The following is a 26,558-nucleotide window of genomic DNA, read 5'->3' as shown; positions in this document are numbered from 1 at the left end:
ACATTATCAAGAAGTTGAGTTGAAGATGATGGAATTGAGTCAGCGTCTGGTTCTTCGTCCTCCACAAATCTCCTTGCTCCTTGACCCACTCCAATTGATAAGGAAGGGGATCGATGATGTGATGATCTTGATCCACCAGGACTAGAGATCTGAGGTGAATCCAGATTGGAGTTGAAGATGAAGTTCTTGGCGACCCACAGTTAAGAGTTGACACTCACTTTTTCCGAAAATATTTCAATGTCTCGTTTTGGATAGAAGATCGAAAATTTGGCACTTTAAATTCCCAAAATATTTGCTTGTGTCTGTTTGGGAGCCAGATAGATTGAAATAACTTAAAATTCTGTTTTTAAAAAATTATCTTTATTGAATAACATGATGTTAACACAATGAGAGCTGAGCACCGACTGACGGTCTGGGTGCTACAAGCGGCTCATGACAATAAAGACAATGCAAATCTCAAATTGATTACTAATGACCAATTACACTATTGATCTACATAACTGAAGAAGAAAAATTTCAACAGGCCATACACGGGGAATTAAATCCAACTAATGCCGAATAGGTACCTACTGATACCTAGCTGTCTTCCAAAATTAGTTTTTGGTAAAAAAACTACAGAATTCAAAGTATGAGCTAAATATATGAATGAATCTCATCCATTCATAGAAAAGAGTATTTAGCTGATATTAGCATTCAAAATTAGATTCTGATTTTTGAGGTTAGTTTTCGATCTTGTTCATTTGCAGATAGCATGACACTGGCAACAGACAGAACATTTTTATGGCGCATAATGAATAGTCACAGCTTCAATAACATAACCTCACTGTTTGCCATTTGTTTAGAATAATGATTTTAATAACATCACTGTTGAATAAATTACAGTGTTTCCGGATTGTGAAACCATTAAAATATTGGTTAGTTAACCAGAAAATTCAATCGGAATTAAAAACTAACCAAACTTTGTGGAACAGAAATGAATCCGTAAAACTAACTCTGATTTGGCGTTAATGTCCATATTTAACAAACGTTCGATAGTTTGTAAAATATCATATTTTGTTAATAACATATTTAACAACTGACCCATAGTTTTGAAGCTTCGTTTCCTGATGCAATGTTTAGGCCTACACTTGGCATGCATTATTAATTTTTCAGCTAGAACAGCTTTTTGATACAAAGTGCTAAATAAACGTCCACAGTTTCATCAATGCTGTATCGGCAATATGAAAACAAATGCAGTTAATATTTCTTTGAATAAAGGTGTTGATATTTACATAAAGAAATTATTCTCTTCCATTTTTATTTGATTGAAATTTCAAAATTATTCGAGCCCTGATAGAATGACTGACTCACTCTACAGTCAGTCGAAAATTTTATTTAACGAAAATCCTAAGTAAATGCTGCAAATCACCCCGTAGACCTCTGCATTTTGTAGATTTGCAGCATTTATTTAGGAATTTCGTTAAATAATAATTATATATTAATTAGCATTTGAATAAATGCATTCTCTATTTAATTCCATCTGAAAATTTTAATATTGGAATGAGAGGTATTTTGGCAAACTGAGCAAAAAAATAAGGTCATAATGTACCTTTTTGTTATATCTTCAAATAAAAAATGATGTGGGTTGTCAAAACCCCCTCTAAAAGGTAAACTATTCAACTTATTCTATATTTTAGTAAAATAACAATGATCATCCATCCATCTATTATCTTCTATACTATAATAAAGGGAAGAACTGGATTATACATGTATACAGGTGTAAAGTATATAGGAAAATTATGTTTGACGCATCATCACATCTGAACTACTGGACTGATTAACTTGAAATTTTGCAGATAGATTCTTGCTTAATGAGGATGATTATAAACCTATTTTGAATTCTTCAATATTTGATAACATCAAGTTTTAAGTTTGTCAAGTTTTCAATTATTTGTCATGCTTTCAGTTGTTGTAAGTAAGCAGCAGAACATTTCTCTTAAAAGGGAAATTAGAAGATAGGTATGATTGGGGATCCGTCGAACCCAAATTTTTTCCGCCATTTTGAATCCAACTTCTTTTTTTAATTGAAAGGTTTGTCATATGATACAATCATGATCCCGATTTAGAAAATTTATTCTCATTCATTTTCTTAATTATAGTATAGAAGATGATAGATAGATGGATTATATATCCATCTATCATCTTCTATACAATAATAAAGGAAAGAACTGGCTTAAACCAATACCTACTATTACTTCAGGCCCCACAACTAATTAATGACATCATAACATGTAGATTGATTCTTCCTAGATCATAGTAGTTTCTACTAGCTTATCAATGTATATGCTCTCTAACTTCTGTTAATGTATCGATTTTTTATTGGAATACTATCTAAATTTCAGATTAAAGACATTTGTATTTTATTAAAATAAAAACACTTCATTCCATAAATGCAACAATTCATCCATACTTTCAGCTTGATAGACATAGGCCTACTCGATTCAGTGATAGAGCTATTGATGAATTCATCTCAACCAAAAATACTTAATAATAGCCTGTATCAGAATTGAAGGAGAGGTAAATCAAAGATAAACCAAATACTAGTAACTCTTTTTTTAGGAAAAAGGCTCCCACAAACTTGATTACAATAAATCTGTGGTACAAATAAACCCATCAGGAGAATGTTTTTCAGTTAGGTAAAACCTTTAATATTACGATGTTATGGACAGTTCCAACACTTTGCATTTACTTTTTAATTTATTAGTTGAAAAGTTCTTTCACACACTTCATTTACACTGTTCTTCACACTCTAATTACACTGCTATTCACACTGTTCTTTATAACTTAAATTAAATTTACCACTCTCACTTTATTTACTCTGTTCTTCTACACTTCATGTAAACCGTTGTTTTGTAGAATTGAAGTTCTTCCTTCTTATCGCTTGTATACATTTTCGTTTCAAAGTTTCATCTTTCGAAAAAGAAAATATTGTATGGAAACTTTTGGAATCTTGTTATAATTCCCGCGACAATAGGTACACAACAGTATTCCATGATTTAAAACCCCAAATTCATTATTACTGTTCACAATCGAATATTAGATGAATGCTGGGCCGGTGACAGGGAGGGGGAGGGGGGGCTACAGCCCCGGGGCCCGGGGGTCGGGGCCCTAGGTCTGGTTTAAAATACAAATCAGTGGTCTTTTTAACCAGGCAATATTTCCTTTAACAGACTTCTTATCTAAAAATAAAGTTGGGTGTAATGCATTAATCAGTAGGGAAAAACTTGAGTTTTTCTTCTATTGTAGAATAGAAGAAAAGAAAAGGTAAATTTGAAGGTGAGGGGTTTTAGTACTGTGGTGGTCCGCAGGTCCGGCCCGGCCGCCCGGGCGTGTGGTGGGTATTTCAAGTCTGTGAGGTGGCAGCATGCAGCGTTGGCAACACTGCACTAGCCGTCATCGCGGCCGGCGGCAGTGTATCTGTCTAGCTTCTTTGTTTACTTACGTCTGTTGCACGCTGTCAATTTTCTGTGCGGTTTCGTGGATAGTTCTATCGTTCCATTCATAGTTTGTTAATCGTTATGTGTTTTTCAATCAGAATTAGTTCAGTGATAAGTTAGAAGAGTGAGAGGAAAGTAGAAATAATGAGCTACAAACACAAATCTGGAGCGCAGAAGAGGAAAGAAAAGGATGATAGAGAGTTTAGAGAACGGGAAGCAAAGAATGGCCAGTTGTCACTTGGACATTTTTTCAAAATACCCGATTCTGTTTCACTTTCAACTGATACTGAAGTTTAGTTAGCAGTAAACACTAGTTCTAAGACTGATGCAATAATAAGTCCTACTCCTACCGACAAAGATATATTTGTTCCTGAAAATGAAAGTGCTTAGAGTGAGACAGAGAATTACAAGATTGAAACCACTGCTAATGCTACCAGTAGCACGTCTATCTTGGTCACAACTTCCCAGTCTCATGATGAAACGACCTCGTCGGCACCTTGCATACACTTTGATGTAGGGGACCCCAGTTTTGATGCAAGTATACATTTAAAATACAATCATTTTCCAATGCCAGAGCGATTTCCTGACGACATCACCGGTTCTTCAGTACCAACTTCAGTATTTAAAAAAAACTCACTAATGGCGATTTAATCACACGGGATTGGCTAGTTTGGAGCCAAAGAAAAAAAGCCTTCTTCTGTTTGCCGTGTAAAGTTTTTAGCTCACTCCCTCACACGAAACACTCATCTCTGGCACTTCCAGAAGGATTTTCAAGTGAAAAACGTTGGAAAAAATTGTTTGATAAGGTCCCTGAACACGAAAACAGTAGTAGTCACAAACACTGCTACATTCAATGGAAGTCAGAGGTGATAAAATCAAAAAAAGATAGAAATCTGACAGGCTTAATTTTGAATTCCATTCTACAAGAAAAGGAAAAGTGGTGTGAACTTTTAAAGCGATTACTTAATGTGACTTTGTTTCTAGCTGAAAGAGGGCTTGCTTTTAGAGGCACTAATGAAAAAATAGGAGACCCATCTAATGGAAATTTTTCGGGCATCTTAGAACTGCTAGCAAATTATGATCCAGTATTAAACGAGCATTTAAATAAAGTTCGTTTATATCAAACTAATGGGGAACGAATGCAAGTTCACTACCTGTCGCATGATATTCAGAATGAATTTATAGAATTATGTTCTTCCCAAGTTACAAAGGTAATTCTTGATGAAAGAGAAAAAGCCAGGTATTATTCTGTAATTGTTGATGCAACACCTGATTCAGCTCACATTGAACAGACAGCATTTATTTTGAGATACGTGCATGAAACCGAAGAAGAAAGTGAACCCTACAAAGTGCAAGAACAACTTCTATGTTTTGCTGATTGCACAAAAAAGAGTGGCAAAGATATTGCTGAGCTTATCTTGAGTACTTTGAAACACTATGAAATCCCTATAGAAGACTGTAAAGGCCAAGGGTACGACAATGGTAGTAACATGAAAGGTGCCTATAAAGGAGCTCAGGCTTTCATATTATCAGCCAACAGCAAAGCTGTTTACTCTGCGTGCACTTGTCACTCCTTAAACCTTTGTGGTGAACAAGCAGCGGAGTGCTGTCCAGCGGCTATAACTTTTTTTGGGGCTGTCCAAAAGTTATTCAACATTTTCAGTTCAAGCCCCCAGAGGTGGGATATTTTGAAAAATAAAATACCCGGATCTCTTCACTCCATGTCGAAAACACGATGGTCAGCAAGAGTGGATAGTGTAAGACCTGTTGCAGCTCATCTTCCTGGAATAGTAGAAGCACTTGAGGAAGTGATCAAACTAAATTTGACAGCAGAATGTCGTCGAGACGTAGAAGGACTGAAGAAATACTTCAAGAGCTTCAACTGCCTTCTTCTTGCTTCGGTTTGGTACAAAATATTGAAACCCATTGACACAGTCAACAGAGTTTTACAGAACCGTGGTGAAACCTTAGATGTAGCGTCGAAGAATCCAAGTCAATTGATAGAAGATTTGAAAGTTTTGCGGAATGATGGTTGGGATAAAATCTTCAATGAAGTTTTGGTCGTTGCTGAAAACATAGGATGGCCGCAGCAACTTGAAGAGGAAGAGAAAAGAAGTGGGAAACGAAAAAGAGCAGCTGATGAGGACGACGAGGTGTGTGATGACAATATGGAACATAAACTTGATGTAAAGACCACTTTTAAGAACAAAGTTTTTAATGTCATTTTGGACAGTGTCATTGGGGACATGACAGTGCGTTCTAAGTCAGTCAGCGATTTGTGTAGTAACTTTTCTGTTTTGTGGTCATTCAAAGAAATGCCAGATGACCTGATCGAAACTAAATCAGCTGAACTAGTACAACGACACCAAAAGGATCTGGGAACCGATCTTCTTGAGGAACTGGTGAGTCTGAAGCAAATATATGAAGCAAACTTTGGTGGAAAAAAACTTTTACCCTTTGAACTTCTCAAGAAAATTAAACTCTTCAATTTAGAATCTCTATTCCCAAATCTTACTGTTGCCTTGAGAATTTTTGCCACAATTCCAGCCACAGTCGCCAGTGCAGAACGTTCGTTTTCAATATTAAACAGAATAAAAAACGTTCTATGCTCAACAATGTGCCAAAACAGGTTGTCAAGCCTAGGTGTTCTGGCGGTGGAAATGGACCTAGTAAAAAGAGCAAATGTAGATAGAATAATTGACGAATTTGCGTCAAGAAAAGCCAGAAGAGGAGTTTTGTTGTAATCATGGTTAGATTAAAGACTTTAATTGACGAAAAGTGTTGTTTACTTTGTATATGGAAAAAATCAATTATGTATAATCATAATTTATCTACGTGAATTATAAGTAATAATTATGTAGCCTATATGGATTAATAAAATAAATTTCTTCAATCAAAACATGTAGTATTTTTTTTTTCAAATACCATTGTCTATTCAATTAATTCAACATTTACATATCTGTGATGCTTTAATTTAAATTTTCTATTGTATAATTTTTTTTTCAAGGTTTCAATTAAAACCATTTTTTATTTCTTCAATGAGTGCCTAAATTTGTGGTTTACTTAAATATGAAACAGCCTGAAAAGATAATTTATGAATGAATAAGTGAAAACAGGTCTAGATTACACCAAAATGAGTTATTTTATCTGTAATTCAACATTGTTCTCAGGGACTGGGGAGTATCCCTAGACCCCCGGTACCCCACACAAACAAAACGCCTTCATGCATACCATACCTAGGGGCCCGGATTAGGTCCAGCCTTGGGGCCCGCGATAACTCTCGCCGGCCCTGGATGAATGATAAACAAACCATACTCATTGAAATGGAAGACCGTGAAAATTGAATTTGTGATTCCAATTTAGTTGATTGCTTCAGGCCCCACAACTGATCTCCAATAAACTATGATGTCATCACATGTAGATCGATGATCTACTGGCGGAAAACAAGCAAAATAAGAGCGCTGATGCTTGTTATTACATCTGATAATTATGGTAATAAACAAAATTGGAATCACAAATTGAATTTTCACGGTCTTCCATTTTGACGCCATCAATCCTACAATAATTGTGGGTAATGGATGAAGCTGAAGGTATTGAGGTAAGGTATTAATGCATATATGGTTTGTTTATCATTCTTCTAATATTTGTTTGTGAAAAGTAATTATTATCATTATTTTATTTGTGGAATAAAGTGTTCTTATTTCAATAAAATTAAAGTATTCCATCCAATGAAAAATCAATACATTAGCATGGTGTGTTTCAAGAGCAGTGGATGATTAACATTAGTTAAACAGCACCGCATAATTATTCCAATGGCAGATGGAGGACCAGCTCATGCGATCAGTAGTTGAGCACATGGGCAATTGAAAATTAGCTGTAAGATGACAACTATAGCAAGACAATTCAAGGATTGAAAGATAATCAAGTCAAATGCTGGTAAAAAATAATTGTACTGAAATTTTTTGTAAATCATGAAAGTCTTCAAAAGGATTATAATTTTGATATAATAGGCACTAGCCAACAGAAGAAATTAATAATGAGTTTTAAGAACATATGCACCAGGGCAATTTATAACAGACTTGATCTTAAAATATTTATAATATTGAGAATACAATATCTGAAAACAAAGGCTAAAATAAATAATTCAAACTGAGAAGGCATAAAGGCTGAATTAAATGCACAAAAAATATGTCTCATTAAGATGGGTGCAAGATTTAATTGAAATTGAATATGACAATTTTAGCAAAGAACATGAACATAGGTTAAACAGCAATTTTAGAACAGGAACTTAATCAAAAAAGTTATGGATGCTAGGTCTGAGTAGTAGATATTGAAATTGTATGTTTGAATATAACAAAACATAGGTGTCAGGGCTGAGTAAAATGATTAAAACTAAGTGTTTCAATATGAGTCACAGGCGCTAGGGCCAAGAGTCAAATCATGTAGTAAGCTTAGAGCTGAATGTTTCACCATAAGAGGTTAAGGGCGCTGGGGCCGAGAGTCGAATCAAGTAGTAAGCTTAAAACTAAATGTTCCACCATAAGAGGTTAAGGGCGCTAGGGCCGAGTGATAAGTTTGAAACCAATTGTTTCACCATAACAAATTATAGGTGCTAGGGCCGAGAGTCAAATCAAATAGTAAGCTTAGAGCTGAATGTTGCACCATAAGAGGTTAAGGGCGCTAGGGTCGAGAGTCAAATCAAATAGTAGGCTTAGAACTGAATGTTTAACCATAAGAGGTTGAGGGCACTAGGGCCGAATGATAAGTTTGAAACCAATTGTTTCACCATAACAAATTATAGGCGCTAGGGCCAGGAGTTGAATAATTGAAACTGAAGGTTTTAATATAACACATAGTCAAATCATAGGTGCTAGGGCTGAGTAGAATAATTGAAACTGAAGGTTTCAACATAACAAAGTAGAATTATGATTAATACTCAACTGAAAGAATTTCGTGGTTATCAAGCAAGAAAAACCAGACAGCAGTATGTTATACTCCAAGGTTGTCAGGGGACATGGCTGGACGCAGGTGGCAGGAAACATCATTGATACGAGAAGTACAGGTTACAATTTGACATTAGTGGAAGACATGAGAAAGTTAGTTTGCCTTTATAAATTTTAATAATGCCTTGAATTCGAGTGTTCAATAAAATTGAATTAAGGCATTGAAGCTGACTTAGAAACATGAATATAGTTTGTCACATGGTTGAAATCAGATCTGAGTTTAAAGTTGATGAACAAGGCACAACACTGTGAATAATATAACATAATACATCACCGAAACTGAAATTTTGGATTCTGAAGATTGATACTTGCTTGAAGCTTTTGGATAATTTGGTTTCACTCGAAGGATGATTGAGAATCATTTCGATGAAAATTGAGGACAAAATTCAGAGCTTGCAACAACATTCCAATGACCGAGAGGAAAGCTAGGACAGGAAGAAGAAGGTATACCAACCTCGAATTGAAGTGCAAGGAGTCGGACACAAAATGAGAAATAATTATTCAGAACAATAATTAACGACTAAGGATGATTAATTTCATCACAAAAATATCAAGTGTGGACAAAATAAGAATAGATTGTGAAAATAAAAATACCAAAATCACCAACATAGATAGTGAAAAGCAGCTGATTTACAATGTACACGAAATCATATGTGCCAAGGCTAGCAAGATGGTGGAGAATCGTCTGCAATGATAGTGTACTACAAACATTGATATAGAGAATAAGATTAAGAAGAGCAAAGTCCGCTATGATGCCACTGCGCTAGTGTAGCTACCAGAAATTTCGGGCAAGAAGTCGGGTATTTGTATTCGCTGTGTAGAAAAAGAGCCTTTTTCAAATGATAAATTTTTTTTATTGAAGCAATAAAAAATATTCAAAGTATGGTAGTTTCATGCAGTGCTTATGGATGTACGAATCTGCATGCGCCAGATAAAAATATTTCTTTTCATACATAAGTATTTTTATATTTTCATCGGTCATGTTTCATGCAGGCTAAGCCTAGTGCCAAATGATCGTTTCAAGGAATATTGTGCTTAGGTTGATTCATTATCATTATTTGCCAAGTAATAAAATATAAGTTTTGGTAATATTATAATAAATATTTTATTTCCATAGATCCAATATAGGTATCCATATTCCATTCCATTAATTTGTCTTATATTGTAATATTTTGTGAACTATGAAAATATTGTATGCTAAATTTGTATTATAAAAAATATTATCTGCTAAAATTGCCTATAAATTCTTCATCATTGCTATTGTTTTATTTTTCCCGTTCTTATAATATGTAGTTATTTATTATCTTATATTAAATATAGGAGTATAGAGTATAGTTAGGTACCTATACTTAAGTTGCAAAACGAATGAGAAACAGTTTCACGAAATATTGTGATAATGGTTAATTTATTATTTGCCATCTAATAAAATATATGATAATATCAGTGATCTATAATTTTTGTTTTATTTTTCCCGTTCTTATAATATGTAGCTATTTATTATCTTATATTAAATATAGGAGTATAGAGTATAGTTAGTACCTATAATTAAGTTGCAAAACGAATGAGAAACAGTCTCACGAAATATTGTGATAATGGTTAATTTATTATTATTTGCCATCTGATAAAATATATGGTAATATTAGCGTTCTATAATAAATGTTTTATTTTCCATATTCTAAATACATAGTAATAGGAAAATATTGTAAAAATGAGATTCATTTGCTAATAGAATGGATCAAAATCTGTAGTGAGGTAGGTTCACTAAATTAGATGTTTGGTCGAGTTAAAAATAATGTTCAATGAACAAATCATTGTATCATATGGTAATGGAAATGACGAAAAGTTGAAAAAAAATTATATTGAAATCCATCAAGTATGTCGAAAGATATAACGCAATGAAAGTCGATGTTTTCCCGTATAAGTCTGTCTGGGCGCCTGACTTCTTGCCGATATTCAATGGCGACGAGAAATGAAGGAGGCATCATGCTTCCAAACGCTTGAAGGTATAGCTTAGTCATCTAACTATATATATCAATGACTACAAATGACAATATAACCTAAAACTAAAACCGAATTAGAATATAAAATATACAAGGCAGTGGCGGCGTGTCCATGAGAGCACAAGAGCACGTGAACCCCCTATGAAATTGCTACAATAAATTAAAGTTCAAATCAATAGAAAATTGATTGAAGTAATAGTAATACTCAAATTTCTTGTAATATTAAAACAATAAGGAGCACACCAAGCAAGGTACACGCATTGAGATAACCGTTTGAATTACGCGCTACAGCAAGCAGGATCACTGCTCCAAGCGTTAGTATGGGTTCAAATGGTAGCTGGGCGAGTTCAATTCCCTCCCCGTGGGGGGTGGGAGACTATTTACATTAGCTTTACGGTGAGCTGCTTTCCAAGCAGCTCATAGCTGTGATTGTGTGCTTTGCATTGGCGCCATTGCCTTCTAGAGCCGTTTCCACTTATGAACTGTTCTAGCTGGCACTGGCTACTACTTTGTTTACTGTTTGCAGTTTCACGTTCGCGCTACATGTGTTGTCGATTTTGAGGTTAATTCTTGTTTCTTCTTTCTTGTGTTTTAAAAAGTGAGAATGGAGGGTTCAAGAACGGTTTGTGTGATTTAGCTCATTTGACTCAAAAAATTAAAAAGCATGAAAACTCACATGTGCATATTAGTGCTTCATTGGATTTCAATTTACTTGGTAAAATTGATGTTCGTCAACAGCTTGATAGTGCTTATCGTTTGAGCATCAGAAAACATAATGAGCAAGTCACCAAAAATAGGTATGTGCTTTCCAAACTTATAGACTGCATTAAATTTTGTGGTGCATTTGAGTTAGCTCTTAGGGGTCATCGAGAGGACGACAATGCTTTAAATCCGGGAATTTTCAAAGGCCTTGTGAATTTTACTGCAGAGCTTGATTTGGCTTTGAAAGAACATTTAAATAGTGCTACAGTTTTCAAAGGCACCTCCAAAGACATTCAAAATGAATTGCTGGACTGCATGCTTTCTGTGTGCCAAGAAAATATCAAACAGGAGATTAAAAATGCTCAATATGTTTCTCTAATAGCAGATGAGACAACTGACATTTCGTCTGCATTTCAGTTAGTTTTAGTTTTTCGGTATATTTTATCAAATGGTCAACCAGTAGAGAGATTTTGGAAGTTCGATAATCCTGAGGGTCATGATTCACAATCGATTGCAAAATGTATTTTTTCAAGTTTGGATACTGTCATAACAATTCCAGAAAAACTCATTTCTCAAAGTTATGATGGTGCGAATGTGATGAGTGGACAACATACTGGTGTGCAGACAATTGTGCAACAAACCTATAAGCATGCTTTTTTTGTGCATTGCTATGCACATCAACTCAATTTAATTGTAGCACAAGCAGCGAGTCAAAATCAAGATGTAAGAATTTTTTTCTCAGATTTGAGTGATATTACTAATTTTTTTTCAAATTCTCCTCAAAGAATAGATGTTTTAGACAGAGTAGTCGGCAAACGTGTACCTAGGGCGTCAGCAACAAGGTGGAATTTTAAAAGTAGAACTGTGAATACAGTTTTTGAATATAGAGAAGAGCTAATCGAGTGTATGGAGGAGATTCAATCCACATCAAAACAACCTTCTAGTATTATAAAAGCAGGTGCTATTGCTCGTCTTCTCAAAGATAATAGATTCATTTTTTGGCTCTCGGTTTTTCACAGGCTAATGCCTCATGTTGACATTTTATATAATCAGCTGCAAACAGTTAAGACAGATGCTATGAAAATCAAATCAAATGTTGAACATTTTATCAAAGCTGTTGAAGAGGAAAGAACTAAAATGAATGATTTGATGGAGATGGTAGCAGACTGTGCAGGAAGTGTGCCCAAACGTTCAAGGCGCGAAGAGGACACCTACCTCAGTAGAACAGTGGCTGCCAAGGAAACCTGTGACATCATCACCACTCAAACCAAAACCCGGTTCTCATTCACAACATTCTATTCAGCAATCTGTTTATTGGACTCACAAAAATTTGAACATTTCAATAAGGATTTCCCAGATACCTTGCTTGAAGATACTGTTAAGGTTTACTCATTTCTTGAGAAAAATCGCCTAAAAAAAGAACTTGAAATAATTTTTAGAAGAGTAGACTTCAGAAATTTGCTTGGTGCTGTCAGTTTGCTACAATTTTTCATTGAAAATAACTTAACTTCGTCATTTTCCGAAACCTATAAACTTTTGTTGATAATTTCAACCATCCCAATGACAACAGCTGAAGCTGAGAGGTGTTTTTCTACACTAAAACGAATCAAGACGTTTTTGCGCTCCACAATGAACCAGGACAGGCTATCAGCATTAGCAATGCTGACTATTGAGAAGGAAATGATAGCAAATATCATTAACTTCAATGAGAAGGTGATCGATGTTTTCGCAGCAAGGAAGGAGAGGAGGATGGATTCTATTTTCAAAAAATGCTCTGTAAATGCCAACTAGAAGGAGGGTGAGTGTTAACAAAGTCTCTAAAAGCATGTTAATCCTTATTTCTTTGATTGGAAATTATCTTACATCGAGGAAAAATTAATGCTGTTTTCTGTATAATTTATGATTTGTACATGAATTATTCAATGGGAGTATGGGAGTACATCTTCTAGGTTGAGAATCCTGAGTATATCTAAATACTTATTATTATTAAACGAAAATCCAAATTATTATATAGGTACTTAATATAATACAACCCATTAGAATATTTTGTTACCTACGTAATAATATGATAGGCCTAGTACTCTTCTAGGAATAAAAAATTACATTCTACTACATGAAACGAACAAAATTCACTTGAAACATGGGGTTTAACAAATTATTAAAGATCTAGATCTTGTTGCTCATGTTAAATGTGAACCCCCCATTAGTATTTGCACGAGCCGCCACTGATACAAGGTGAGTGCATTGTGAATTTTAACAAGCAAAAGTTACATTGATAAGCAAGTAAGAACTACTATGATCTAGGAAGAATCAATCTACATGTTATGACGTCATTAATTATTTGTGGGGCCTGAAGTAATTGTAGGTGTTATATATTAGGTGAACATAAATAAAACACAGAGTTGTAGTCCATGACTAGGCCGAGACGCCATTGCTGTTTTTTGGCGGCTTAGCTGCCTGATGCCACGGCCTTCTTTATTTTCTTCATTCAATATAACACCTCCTCACCAATTATGAAGATACAAAATAAGTTTCACAAAACTATGTAGCTATTTAACCAATGAAGTGATAAAAATACTATGCAATTGAAGAATACAAATACAATACAGGCAGATACAATAAGGCAATGGATATAAATAAAAATAAATGACATTACAGGAAGAATAAAAAAAATTCAACTCAAACACTTAGACACCTGTCTACCTCCTTCTTGACCCTGTTTGAGCGTCTAATCGTTGGAGAAGAGGACTCAGGGGAGGACACATTAGTGACTGGAGGAGTATCATGATAGGGCAATGCCTGAGGAAGGTCAAGGTTAATTTGCTCAGGTGTTGTAGGAGATGGATCATGAACCAATGATGGATAATCATTTCCGGAGTAATTTGATTTTGGCAATGGAAGATTTACATGACTTGTACTTTCTTTTTCAACCCCCCCAGTATTTACAGCTACTATTTGGTCTATGTGTCTTTTCCATATGACACCTGAACTTATTTTAACCAAATAGACTACATCACCCAATTGTTTGATTACTGTCCCTTCCACCCATTTACTATTACCACGGTAATCTTTCACCACAACAAGTTGACCCACAGATAAATATCTAGTACCTTTACCCTTAAAATAACCTCTTTGTTGTTCTTGCTTCATATTAACTGATGTAATCAAATTCGGTTTAAGGAGATCAAAACGAGTTCTTAAAGCTCTACCAAACATTAATTTGGCAGGTGTTTCATTGGTTGTCAAATGAACAGAATTACGATAGTCAAATAGAATTCTATTTAAAGCCACAGATAGATTCTCAGAATCTTTTAAGACACCAAGTAATTTATTTTTTACATACTTTACAGAATTTTCTGCTTGCCCATTTGATTGTGGATGATAAGGAGCAGATGTTATGTGTTCTACACCATTGAATTGAAGGAATTTTTTTAATTCGTTTGAATTGAAAGGTGGTCCATTATCACTAACAAGCTTAAGTGGCAATCCAAACCTTGCAAATAATGATCTCAAAATATCTATAGCTACATGACTTACTGTTGATGCCACTTCAAACACCTCCAACCATTTAGAATGTGCATCAACAATTATCAAGTACATTTTACCCTTGAATGGCCCAAGATAATCCATATGAATTCGCTCCCATGGCTTATTAGGATAGTGCCAGACATGCAACTCTGCTTTTGCAGGATTTGGTTTTTCTAAAATACAAAATGTACATGAATTTGCTGTTAACTCAATGTCGGCATCAAGACCAGGCCAATACACATAGCTTCGGGCAACACTTTTCATTTTAACTATACCCATGTGAGATACATGTAATTCTTTCAAAACAAACTCTTGAAGAACCCTTGGAACTACAACCCTATAACCCCACATAATGACACCCATTTCTACAGTCAATTCATTTCGCCTTTGAAAAAATGCTTGAAGTTCCTTATTATTTTCAGATAGGAACATTGGCCACCCATTCATTATAAAACCATAAACTTTTTTTAATATCTGATCTTTCTGAGTTTCTACTCTTACTAGTTGACAATCAATAGGAGCATCAGCTTCTTTAATGCAATGTAAATATGTACCTACCCATGCTAACTCTCTTGCTTCTGTTTTGTGATTAAGATTCAAAGGTAAGGGAGAAAATGCATCAGCACAATTTTCCTCAGATTTTACATATTGAATATTGAATGTGTAACCAGACAGAAACAATGCATAGCGTTGTAGTCTGCCTGCTGCAAACACTGGCAGTCCCTTCTTCTCCCCAAATATACTTAATAGAGGTTTGTGATCACATTTCAGTGTAAAATATCTACCAAATAGATATTGATGGTATTTCTTGACCCCATAAACAACCGCTGTTGCTTCTTTATCTATTTGAGAGTATTGACATTCAGCAGGTGAAAGAGTGCGGGAACTGAATGATACAGGGCGCTCAACACCATTGGAATCTATTATACTAAGCACACAACCCAATCATGTGGAGCTGGCATCTACTGTCAAAACAACTGGAGCTGTTGGGTCATAATGAGCCAATATTGGGGCAGTTGTTAGCAAATTTTTTACTTTACGAAAAGCCACTACACATTTTTCATCAAAATGGAATGGCACACCCTTCCTCAACAGTCTATACATGGGGGCCATGATACCGCTTAAATTGGGAACAAATTTTCCATAGTACTGTATTAAACCTGCAAATGCCTTGACTTGTAATGCATTTTGAGGTATGGGGGCATCAATAACAGCTTTTAAATTTGCTTCACTTACATGTAACCCATTTTTGTCTATAATAAACCCAAGATATTCTACACTATTGCAAAAAAACTTACACTTATTTCTACTCACAGTAAACCCATTTTCTTTTAACCTATTACATACTAATTTCAAACGTGACATATGTTCAACATCATTTGTACCTGTTACCAAAATGTCATCTTGATAGATTGCAATTCCATCAATACCTTGTAATGTTTGTTCTATTGTTCTCTGAAAAATTCCCGGAGCTGATGAAATACCAGAACACAATCCATTATATCTGAACAATCCCTTATGAGTACTAATAGTACAGTAGTTTCTACTTTCCTCATCCAAATTCAATTGTTGGTATGCATGTGAAAGATCAATTTTTGAAAACTTGACACCTTTTTGTAAACTAGCAAATAACTCTTCAATTCTTGGTAAAGGGTGACGATCTACCACCAAAAAAGGATTGAGAGTGACTTTAAAATCACCACATATACGAATTTGACCATTGGGTTTCAAAACTGGCACTATTGGTGTCCCCCATTCACTAGAGTCTACAGGTGATAAAATTCCTTCATCAACCAACCTTTTCAATTCTGATTCTACCTTATCTTTCAATGTGAATGGCAAGGTCCTAGGTTTGTAATACTTTGGAACAGCATTTTCTTTCAATTTAAGTTTGACTGGCTCACCTTTGAAACTTCCTAGTTTGTCACTAAAAACTTGTGGAAACTCTTTGTAGAGTTTGTCCACTGACTCACAGTCAGATCTAGTATCAATTTGTTGAACTTTACTGTGGACATTATTTACATTGTTTGCAGGAATGCTAACTACTGTAATATTACATTTTTTCTCACATTGGAATCGAATCTTCAATTCGAGATCTATGAAACTTTATAGTAAATATCAGAGTCATCGATATACGAACAAACTTTTCGACTGAGAATTTATTATCGTAAATGATTGTTGCATTGTTCCATGGTGTCACCGAGGCTGGGTTAACAGAATTAATAGATAAATGGTTTATTTAAATAGAGATGATATATAAAAATTTAAAATAACAGTTTCAAAATAAAGTTTTATTGAGAACAAATATAAAATGTGAATTCTAAACTTGTAATTTATAATTTTTTGGTGACGTGTCTGTAACGTTGAGGTGTCTAGAAGCTTTTGCTCTCTTCCTGACTTGTAGCTTTTCCTGTGGCTTCTTTCTCTCTAGAAAAATGGCTGGCTATGTGTGTTGTAAATTTTTGCTCTCTGAATAATTTTCTATTTAAGTGAATTTATTAATGTTTTAAATTGAGTTTTAAACAGTTTATAGTGTTCTATTTTGTCCGTATATTGCTATTTGTGTATACAAGCCAATAGCCACTGTTTTTCAACTACAAATTGGATAAGTACTTTAGCTTGTAGTAACTCTAGATGCTTAGGCTTATAAGATATAGTTCTTTGTGTATTTGTATAATATTTTGCCAAAATTCATCTGAAGATTATAAGTTCATTTGCTCTGAAAATTGGATTTCCCATTCATAGGCGATAGATCCATTCATAGTTTATCAAGAATCTATTACGTTGGAGCCGATAAATTTCCTTAGGTTAATAGGTGGAATGCTGTCCAGCCGATTTAGGAAAAAATTGGTAGCACGCCAAATGGTACGCCCTGGTGTGGGACTCAAACTACAAAATATATCCCTGGTTATAAAAAATTATTGGTAGGATAGATATCTTGATGAATTATGAATGGGAGATGCTGCTGAGTGGGAAATCGGTTCGAGAAAGTTCAGGTTCAAATGAGTAAATATTTTTTACGCAGTAGCAAGATGGAAAACAATAAAAATAATGAAGTTTTATCCAGTGAAAACATTCAAAACTTAGATGAAGAATCACAAGATTTAGACCTAACCTTAAACAATGACTCAAACGATAGTGTAGCTGTAAGTGAAAACATTTCAAATGTAACAAGTCATGAGAAAGTAGTAGAAATATCAAATGAAACAAGTATGGTAGGAGCTAAAAATGATATAAATCTTATAGCGTTCCTAACACAAAGATTTGATAATTTGAAACAAGAGCAAAATGCTAGGTTTGATGAGCAAAATGCTAGGTTTGACGAGCAAAATGCTAAGATTGATGAGCAAAATGCTAAGTTAAATGCTAGGTTTGATGAGATGAAGCAAGAATTTGCTAGCATTAGACTAGAGCAGGCTAGTATAAACCTTCTATTGAAAGATGCACATGAAACATTGAAAGATAGTCATGAAGATGAAAACAAATTGAAGCATGATAATAGTAGTGTTAAGATACAAGATCAACTCATTCAAGTTTCTGACAATGTAGGCCTAGTTACTGTTGTTGAAAAAGTCAACCCTAATGAGATAGTAGAATTGAGTAAAGAAGTAGGTAGGGAGTTGTCTTCACTGAAAGTCAACTATCATGAAAGTAATATTGCTACATTGAAGGTTAGGAAAACTATAAACAAAGTGAATGATTACATGAGACAGGTTTCTGTGGAGGTTAGGAACAATGTAAACAAAATGAATGTTGCTTTGAGTCAAGTTGATGAGTTCAACTTTCAACTGAGAATTGAAAAGGTGTATGCAATGCATTCTCTAGTGAACATTACTGACTTTTGTGAGCAAAATCGCTTTGTTGAAACAAATGAACCCATGAATAAAATCATGTTCTTGAAGAAAACAAAACACAAAGTCTCCATTGATGTGTTAGTATTCAAAGGTTGTTTCAAGTTGCTTACTTACAAGATGATGACTGTGAATCACATGATGGAAGGGTATTCCCCAACACACAATGATTAGGAATCCTGTGTTATGCCGGGATTCAGAATAGCATAATTGCTACGCAGTGTATGGTAAGAGTCCATAATTGTGTCTTTTTTCTTTCCTGTAGCCTATTTTTCTTGGCCCTTAATCTTTTCAAATTTCGATTCTTTCCTGTCTTTGTGTAATGTTCAGTAAAATTCTTCTATGATGCATATCTTAACCAATCTTGTCCATAGTCATTTAAAGTTGTATTTTTTTTTCTGAAATAATATTAGAAGTTAAAATAGTAGCTTATTTTCCTAATCTTTAAATTGTTGATAAAACTTAACTTTTCTAAAATCTATCCATTGTAGTGTAAATAATTGTTTGCTTGCGGTATATTTTTTCATCATGTATTACATATTTTAATCATGTCTATTTTTTTTCAGGTATCATATTAGGTAATTAGGTTTTTCAGAGCAATTATGTCCCATTTTCTCATTAGTAGTATATTTTATTAAATATACTTCCTTATGGAAGTTCAGTACTGACATGTAGGATAGGCTCTAATTAATCTTTCTCTTCTTTGTATTATTTAGGAAATTTATTTACCCAATTTTCTTTTTCTCTTGTTTGTATTTTTTTTAGGGAACTTATTTGCCCATTATTCATCTTGATCATCTTTGTATTGTAATTTTGAAATGTTTGTATTTATTATACAGTCTTTAAATTATAAATTATTTTCAAAAATAAATGGTTCAATTTAGAACATGCTGAAATCTATTCTTATGTATAAATTCTTTTGTTATAATAAATAAACTTCAAAATTTGAAAGTATTAATGAATTGTGTAGCCATATATATGTGATGTATTAATGAAAGTTAACTTGAATAATAATGTTTTCATTGAATAAAAACGTTTTGTTATATTATTAATTGAAATAAGTTTTTGTGATTGATATCTTTTTCAAAATTTTAAAACTGTTTGTTCTATAAATTTTGATATGATTGATTATCGTTTGAAATGGATGCTGGAGTGTATGTAGAATTTTTAGTGGGGTTTGTTGATTAGAATTTTGCTGGTATGTGATTGTTTTTTGAGATGGAAACCCATTATTGCCTAAAGAAGGAATAACAGAGGTTATGACTTAGAGAGGCAGTAATGAGATAATATTTTTTGTGTTGATTACTTATGTTGATTGCCATAGATGCAAAATAATGATTAATGATGTTGATTGCCATAGATGCAGATTAATTATGAATATTGATTGCCTTTGAAGCAAAAATATTATTGATGTTTTGAATGATTTCTTGTTTAATGATTGATAGTAAAGTTTTGTCATGAAATGTAGTTTGTGTTTAGAACATTGAAAAGTCAAAATAAACTATAGTATCCAACAAACGATGATTAATAATATTAAATAATTCGCTTTTTATACAATTTTTGAACAAAAAAGTTAAAACTAAATAATTTTGAAACCCTGAATGATAAATCATAAATGTGAAATGAACTTGCTATAAATGAAATGTTATACTAAATGATAATGAAATGCAGATATATTATGAAATGATTGTGAATAGAAGATCAATTGTCTGAAATTATTGAAATATGTATTGAAATTTTTTTTTGTTGTGATGATCTGATGTTTTTTACAATTTTGATAATGATACAGGGTGTTATGAAATTCTATTTCTATTTTGAAGAATGGATTAAATTTTGATATTTGAACAGTGAATAGATGGAAATGAAATTTTTTTATATTGAAATTTATAATTGATATCTCCATATTTCACAATTTATGTATTGCTGACTGTATAATAAGATGTTAATGAATTTCAATTTTATATTGATGACTATATACTTAAAAATAATTTTCATGTGTATTAGATTGTATTGATAGCCTATTCAAGTTTTTCTTCTTAGTTTATAAGCATTTTAAGATAACAGGTACAGCACAGACATTAACATTGAAATAATTATCATGTGAATCTCGAAATCGGCAACAAGTGAACACCATGAAGAGTGTTAAGAACATTTGGGTGATTTTCGAACTAGTGTGATTCAACTACGCCTAAATCTACGCTGATGCCTATACTAATAACTACGCCAATGTCAACTCCAATAACTACGCCAATATCTACGCCAATAACTACGCCAATGCCTGCGCCAATGCTGATGCCAACGCCAATATCTACGCCGATGCCTGCGCCGATGCTGATGCCAATGCCAATAGCTACGCCAATGCCTGCGCCAATGCCAATGCTTACGCCAATGCTAATGCCAATGCCAATATCAATGCCGATGCCAATGCCGACACCAAAGCATACGCCAATAACAATGCCAACGCTTATTGCTGACTTTGTATCTCAAACTTCAACACTACTACATTACCTGGAGGTAATTGCCATCCATGGTCACGTTTGCAACTTTGAATTCAGAATAACAGTCACAGTATCATGAAAGAATTGATTAAAAAAAAACTCCTCTCCTAAATTATTCCTGTATGCAGAACTCTAAACCTTGAACACTGAAAGTATAAAAAAAAAACCAAACCTTACCTAAATTAATCCTCACCTAAATTAATCCTGTATGCAGCGTCTATCTCTTTTCCAAAAAACGAATTACCTTGTCATTTCAAGCCTGAAATGTACATTGTATAATTACAAATATGATACAAAATTTACGTGACTCTGTATCGAGTTTGGTATGCAGCCGTCTACTACAAGCATGAGGCAATGCTAACTGAGATGTCACCTGTATCGAGTTTGGTATGCAGCCGTCTACTACAAGCATGAGGCAATGCTAACTGAGATGTCACCTGTATCGAGTTTGATATGCATCAGTCGACTACAAGTATCAGCCCAACACTACGTGCATCCAGATCAGCCCAACACTGATGTCATCACACTGGAGTCACACTTAACTGAAAATCATACTGAGTGCCTTAACGGACTGTTTTCCAAAATGTGCATCGATAAAATCAACCACGTCAATAGTGAAAGAAATGAACATTTTTTGATTTATTGAAATTTTATGTGAAAATTAAATGTAACAATTCATCAATTCATTTAAAAAAAAAATAATAATAATAAATTTTTTATTCAACATACTAAATTTTTTTTATGCAATAAAAATTGAATTTTTCTATCTATTAAATTTATGTGCAATTTCAAAAAACTATTCTTTACATATTAAACTTGCTGTTGAGATATTTTCCTTTAAATTATAAAGCTAAATCAAAATTAATTTTGATATTCTATACTTTGAAATATTGTTTGGAAACATATAACAAATGCTATTGATGAATTTTTATAATAATTTTCAATTATAGGACAACATGTAATGTTTTTATAGAAAAATTGTTACTGTTCTCGAATTTACAATTCGAAATTTTCATTAGGGTCAATGTAATTTTTTTTTCTTTAAATTTTCAAACAGTAAAATTTTTTTATGTCAAGAGGGGGGTATTTGTAATATTACATTTTTTCTCACATTGGAATCGAATCTTCAATTCGAGATCTATGAAACTTTATAGTAAATATCTGAGTCATCGATATACGAACAAACTTTTCGACTGAGAATTTATTATCGTAAATGATTGTTGCATTGTTCCATGGTGTCACCGAGGCTGGGTTAACAGAATTAATAGATAAATGGTTTATTTAAATAGAGATGATATATAAAAATTTAAAATAACAGTTTCAAAATAAAGTTTTATTGAGAACAAATATAAAATGTGAATTCTAAACTTGTAATTTATAATTTTTTGGTGACGTGTCTGTAACGTTGAGGTGTCTAGAAGCTTTTGCTCTCTTCCTGACTTGTAGCTTTTCCTGTGGCTTCTTTCTCTCTAGAAAAATGGCTGGCTATGTGTGTTGTAAATTTTTGCTCTCTGAATAATTTTCTATTTAAGTGAATTTATTAATGTTTTAAATTGAGTTTTAAACAGTTTATAGTGTTCTATTTTGTCTGTATATTGCTATTTGTGTATACAAGCCAATAGCCACTGTTTTTCAACTACAAATTGGATAAGTACTTTAGCTCGTAGTAACTCTAGATGCTTAGGCTTATAAGATATAGTTCTTTGTGTATTTGTATAATATTTTGCCAAAATTCATCTGAAGATTATAAGTTCATTTGCTCTGAAAATTGGATTTCTCATTCATAGGCGATAGATCCATTCATAGTTTATCAAGAATCTATTACGTTGGAGCCGATATATTTCCTTAGGTTAATAGGTGGAATGCTATCCAGCCGATTTAGGAAAAATTGGTAGCACGGCACTACTAACTGCAATTCCTGTATCCAATCTCTTCCTAATAGATGATTTGCTCCATTAGCTACAACATATAAATCTAACATTTTACTTATATCTTTATATCCCACCATAACCTGAATCATCTCTACTGGTTTAATGTGTTCCTGCACATAAGAACTCAAAACTAAATTTGTAGAATTCAATTGAATATGACTTAACTTATTATGATAATCATTTTCTGAAATCACTGAAACACATGCTCCACTGTCTACTTCAAATTTGATCATTTTCCCTCCAATAGTTACAGGCACCGTAATTGGATCAACTTTCAAAGTATTAATGAGACTACTAGTCTTATTTGTCAGAAGAGCTCCTAAGTTACATAAATTAAATACTCCATCAAAATTGTCCTCTATCTCTTCAACAATTTCATTGTCATTGTCCCCTACATAATTATGCTTCATTGTAATGTTAGATGTGTTGGACTTACCACTGGACCTACAAACCAATGCAATATGATTCTTTTTTCCACATTTTCGGCATGTACAACCCCATAGACGGCACTCCTTGGCATAATGTCCAACTCGCCCACAGCAAAAACATGTCACTTGTTGATTGTTCATGCTGGTTCCTTTAGATGTTCCTCGTTCTTGAAATCTTCGGTTATTTGGTGTGTGCTGCCGTGTGCTACCCGCCTGATAATTCCCGTCATTGCTAGCATTCTGGAAACTTGAAGAACTCGCCTTTATTTGTTGCAATTGGCCATCACTCACTGCGTTGTCGCCCACCATCAGGATAGATGCATTCTTTTCGGCAGTTTCCACTGATAATATAATCTTTACTGCTTCTTCATAGGTCAAGGATGATTCAGCTAACAGTTTTTGTTTTGTAGACTCACTTCGTATACCACTGACCAGTCTGTCCCGTAAATAATCATTCAGCAAAGCCCCAAATTCACAGTGAATTGATAAGCGTTTCAAATTAGCTATGTACTCGGAAATATTTTCATTTTCTAACTGATTTCGTTTGCTAAATTTGTATCTTTCAGCTATGAACGAAGGCTTTGGATACAAATGACTTTCGATTATTTTGACAATGTCTGCAAAAGTCTTATCTGCAGGTTTTTCAGGAGTACATAAATTTCTTAACAATGAATACGTTTTCACTCCGACTACAGATAATAGTGTACATACCTTTTTATCTTTCTTAATGTCGTTACACTCACAAAACAACTCAAAACGTTCAATATATGATGACCATGTTTCGACACCAATGTCGAATTCTCCTACACTTCCAATCATGTTTCACAATTTTATTAGCCTACTCACGTAATTATCTGTTCCTCACTCTCTCCGTATTTGGATTTTTACATATTTGTTTACACAATCTCCATCCTGGAACTTTAAATCCTCGTCGCCACTGTTATATATTAGGTGAACATAAATAAAACACAGAGTTGTAGTCCATGACTAGGCCGAGACGCCATTGCTGTTTTTTTGGCGGCTTAGCTGCCTGATGCCACGGCCTTCTTTATTTTCTTCATTCAATATAACAGTAGGTATTGCCTGAATTGAAAAACAAGATAGGCTAAATTATTGTGTATGGTCATAAATCGACTACATGTAACTCTTTTAATGGCTACATCAGAGAATGGCAACTAGGATACAATCGAGTGTGTTTCCTAGAGGAACAGGAAAAATTTATTGGTGTAAATTATTTATTTAGGGTATGGCAGATATATAACACATATAGGCTAAAGCTCATGAGTCTCAAATGTCTACATATAGGCTACACTATATTTTTTCAATTTCTTTAAGATGTTGTGTAGTTTTTGGTCAGGAGAACATACGTTTGTCTGACCGCCATTATATGCTAGTCCATTTAGCATTACCCAATGTGCACTGTTGTAAAGTGGAATTGAAATAAATACGATGTTTGCAAACTCACTGGCTATTTATTTAACACCATTTAAATAATAAATCGAATACAAATTTGAATTACAAACTGGAGTCGCCTTGACCCGGAGAAGAACAGTAGCCATCTTGAATGTACATCTCATCGATACATTAACTATTGAATATGACATTATCGATATTAAATATTTGTTGGGGTTCGATACAATCGATACAACACCCCCACACCAAGTTACAAAGTAGTACAGTTGATGTACAATAAAAGTAAATTCAATACAAAATCAAATCAATAACATTGGAATGAAATACAATACAAAATACAAATCAATAAAATTTATCAATAGAAACAAATTATAAATTCAAACGTTCTGGTGGTTTGATTACTCTCTTAGGTCTAGTCGAATATATTCCTTGACCTTCACATACTTGCTTTTGATTTTCAATTACATCATCATTTCTTACAATAGGTTCAATTACATCATTTTTTCTTACAATAGGTTTATTCAATAAATCAGTATTTACACAAGTATCCGGTACAATTACAGTTTTGTTTCTCATAGTCTCATTCGGTACAATCAAAGATTTATAATCAATACTCTTTGGCACAATACTCTTGTCAACCTTATAGTTAACTACATTTTTGTCTTCAATTTCATCTGTAACATTATCTTGATTGAAATTACAGGCTTTAATCAATTGGTCAGCATGTCTACGCCATATTAAACCTTCATTTACAATTTTTACAATGTAGTTTCGGCAACCTAGGTACCACTTCTTCAATCTTACATTTTTGCCATACTCGTTTATTTGGATTTCTGTAATCTCGAGCATAAGCTACGGTATTTCACCGACATCAAAGTATACCTCCCTACCACTAGGTTTAGAGCTAGGCTTACAATCAAGTGCAGATTCTTTCAAACAATGAAATCGATTTCTCACATTCCTACCAAACATTCTGTAAGAAGGAGACTCATTAGTAATCCAATATGTGGGGTATTTCTATAAGTGAACAAAAATCTACTTATCAAAGTATCAATGGAACAACCTTTGTTTTTTACATCACTTAATAACTTAGAAAAAGAATACTTAAACGTTTTTACAGCATTTTCTGCCGCACCATTGGTTGCGGGATGAAACGGAGCAGATGTTATATGTTTAATCTTATTAGCAGTACAAAATTTTACAAATTCTTGCGAAACAAATTGTCTTCCATTATCACTAACCAACATTTTTGGAATACCAAATCTAGCAAATATTTCTCTCAATTTTTCAATAGTAGCTTCAGAATCAATTCTATTCATTTTATAAACTTCTGGCCACTTAGAAAAACTATCAGTTACAATCAAATATTGCTTATTATTAATTGGACCCAAAAAATCAACATGAATTCTTTCAAATACTTATTTTATTTCAGGCCAATTTACTACCTCGCATTTTTGTGGTTTTTGTCTACTAGACATACAAACATCACAACTTTTACAAAATTTTTCAATAGAATCATCCAAATTTGGCCACCAGAAATAACCTCTAGCCAAACTTTTCATTTTCGACATACCCATATGGGTGGAATGAAGTTCATTTAGCAATTGCAATCTAAATTTTTCAGGCATTACAATTCTGTAACCCCACATAATAGCTCCATTTTCAATGTTCAATTCAGATTTTCTTACAAAATAAGGTTTCAATTCAGGTGAATTACAATTTTCTGAC

The 26,558-nt window shown here is 33.6% G+C and overlaps 1 protein-coding gene across 1 annotated transcript; it reads right to left on the bottom strand.

Annotated features, from left to right (window-relative positions):
• Positions 1-16,229: 16,229 nt before the first annotated feature.
• Positions 16,230-25,829, bottom strand: LOC120351341. The gene is made up of 2 exons (XM_039428268.1): positions 22,968-25,829; positions 16,230-16,751 (listed from the first exon to the last, which is right to left on the bottom strand). Exons 1-2 carry the CDS (start codon positions 24,234-24,236, stop codon positions 16,728-16,730), a joined length of 1,293 nt encoding a protein of 430 aa, XP_039284202.1. The 5' UTR covers positions 24,237-25,829; the 3' UTR covers positions 16,230-16,727.
• Between the last annotated feature and the right edge of the window lie 729 nt (positions 25,830-26,558).

This window comes from Nilaparvata lugens, chromosome 5 (assembly GCF_014356525.2).
Source record: "Nilaparvata lugens isolate BPH chromosome 5, ASM1435652v1, whole genome shotgun sequence".
Lineage (NCBI taxonomy): Eukaryota > Metazoa > Arthropoda > Insecta > Hemiptera > Delphacidae > Nilaparvata > Nilaparvata lugens.
Note: the sequence above shows the minus strand (reverse complement) of the source record. Positions and strands in the feature narration are given on the sequence as shown.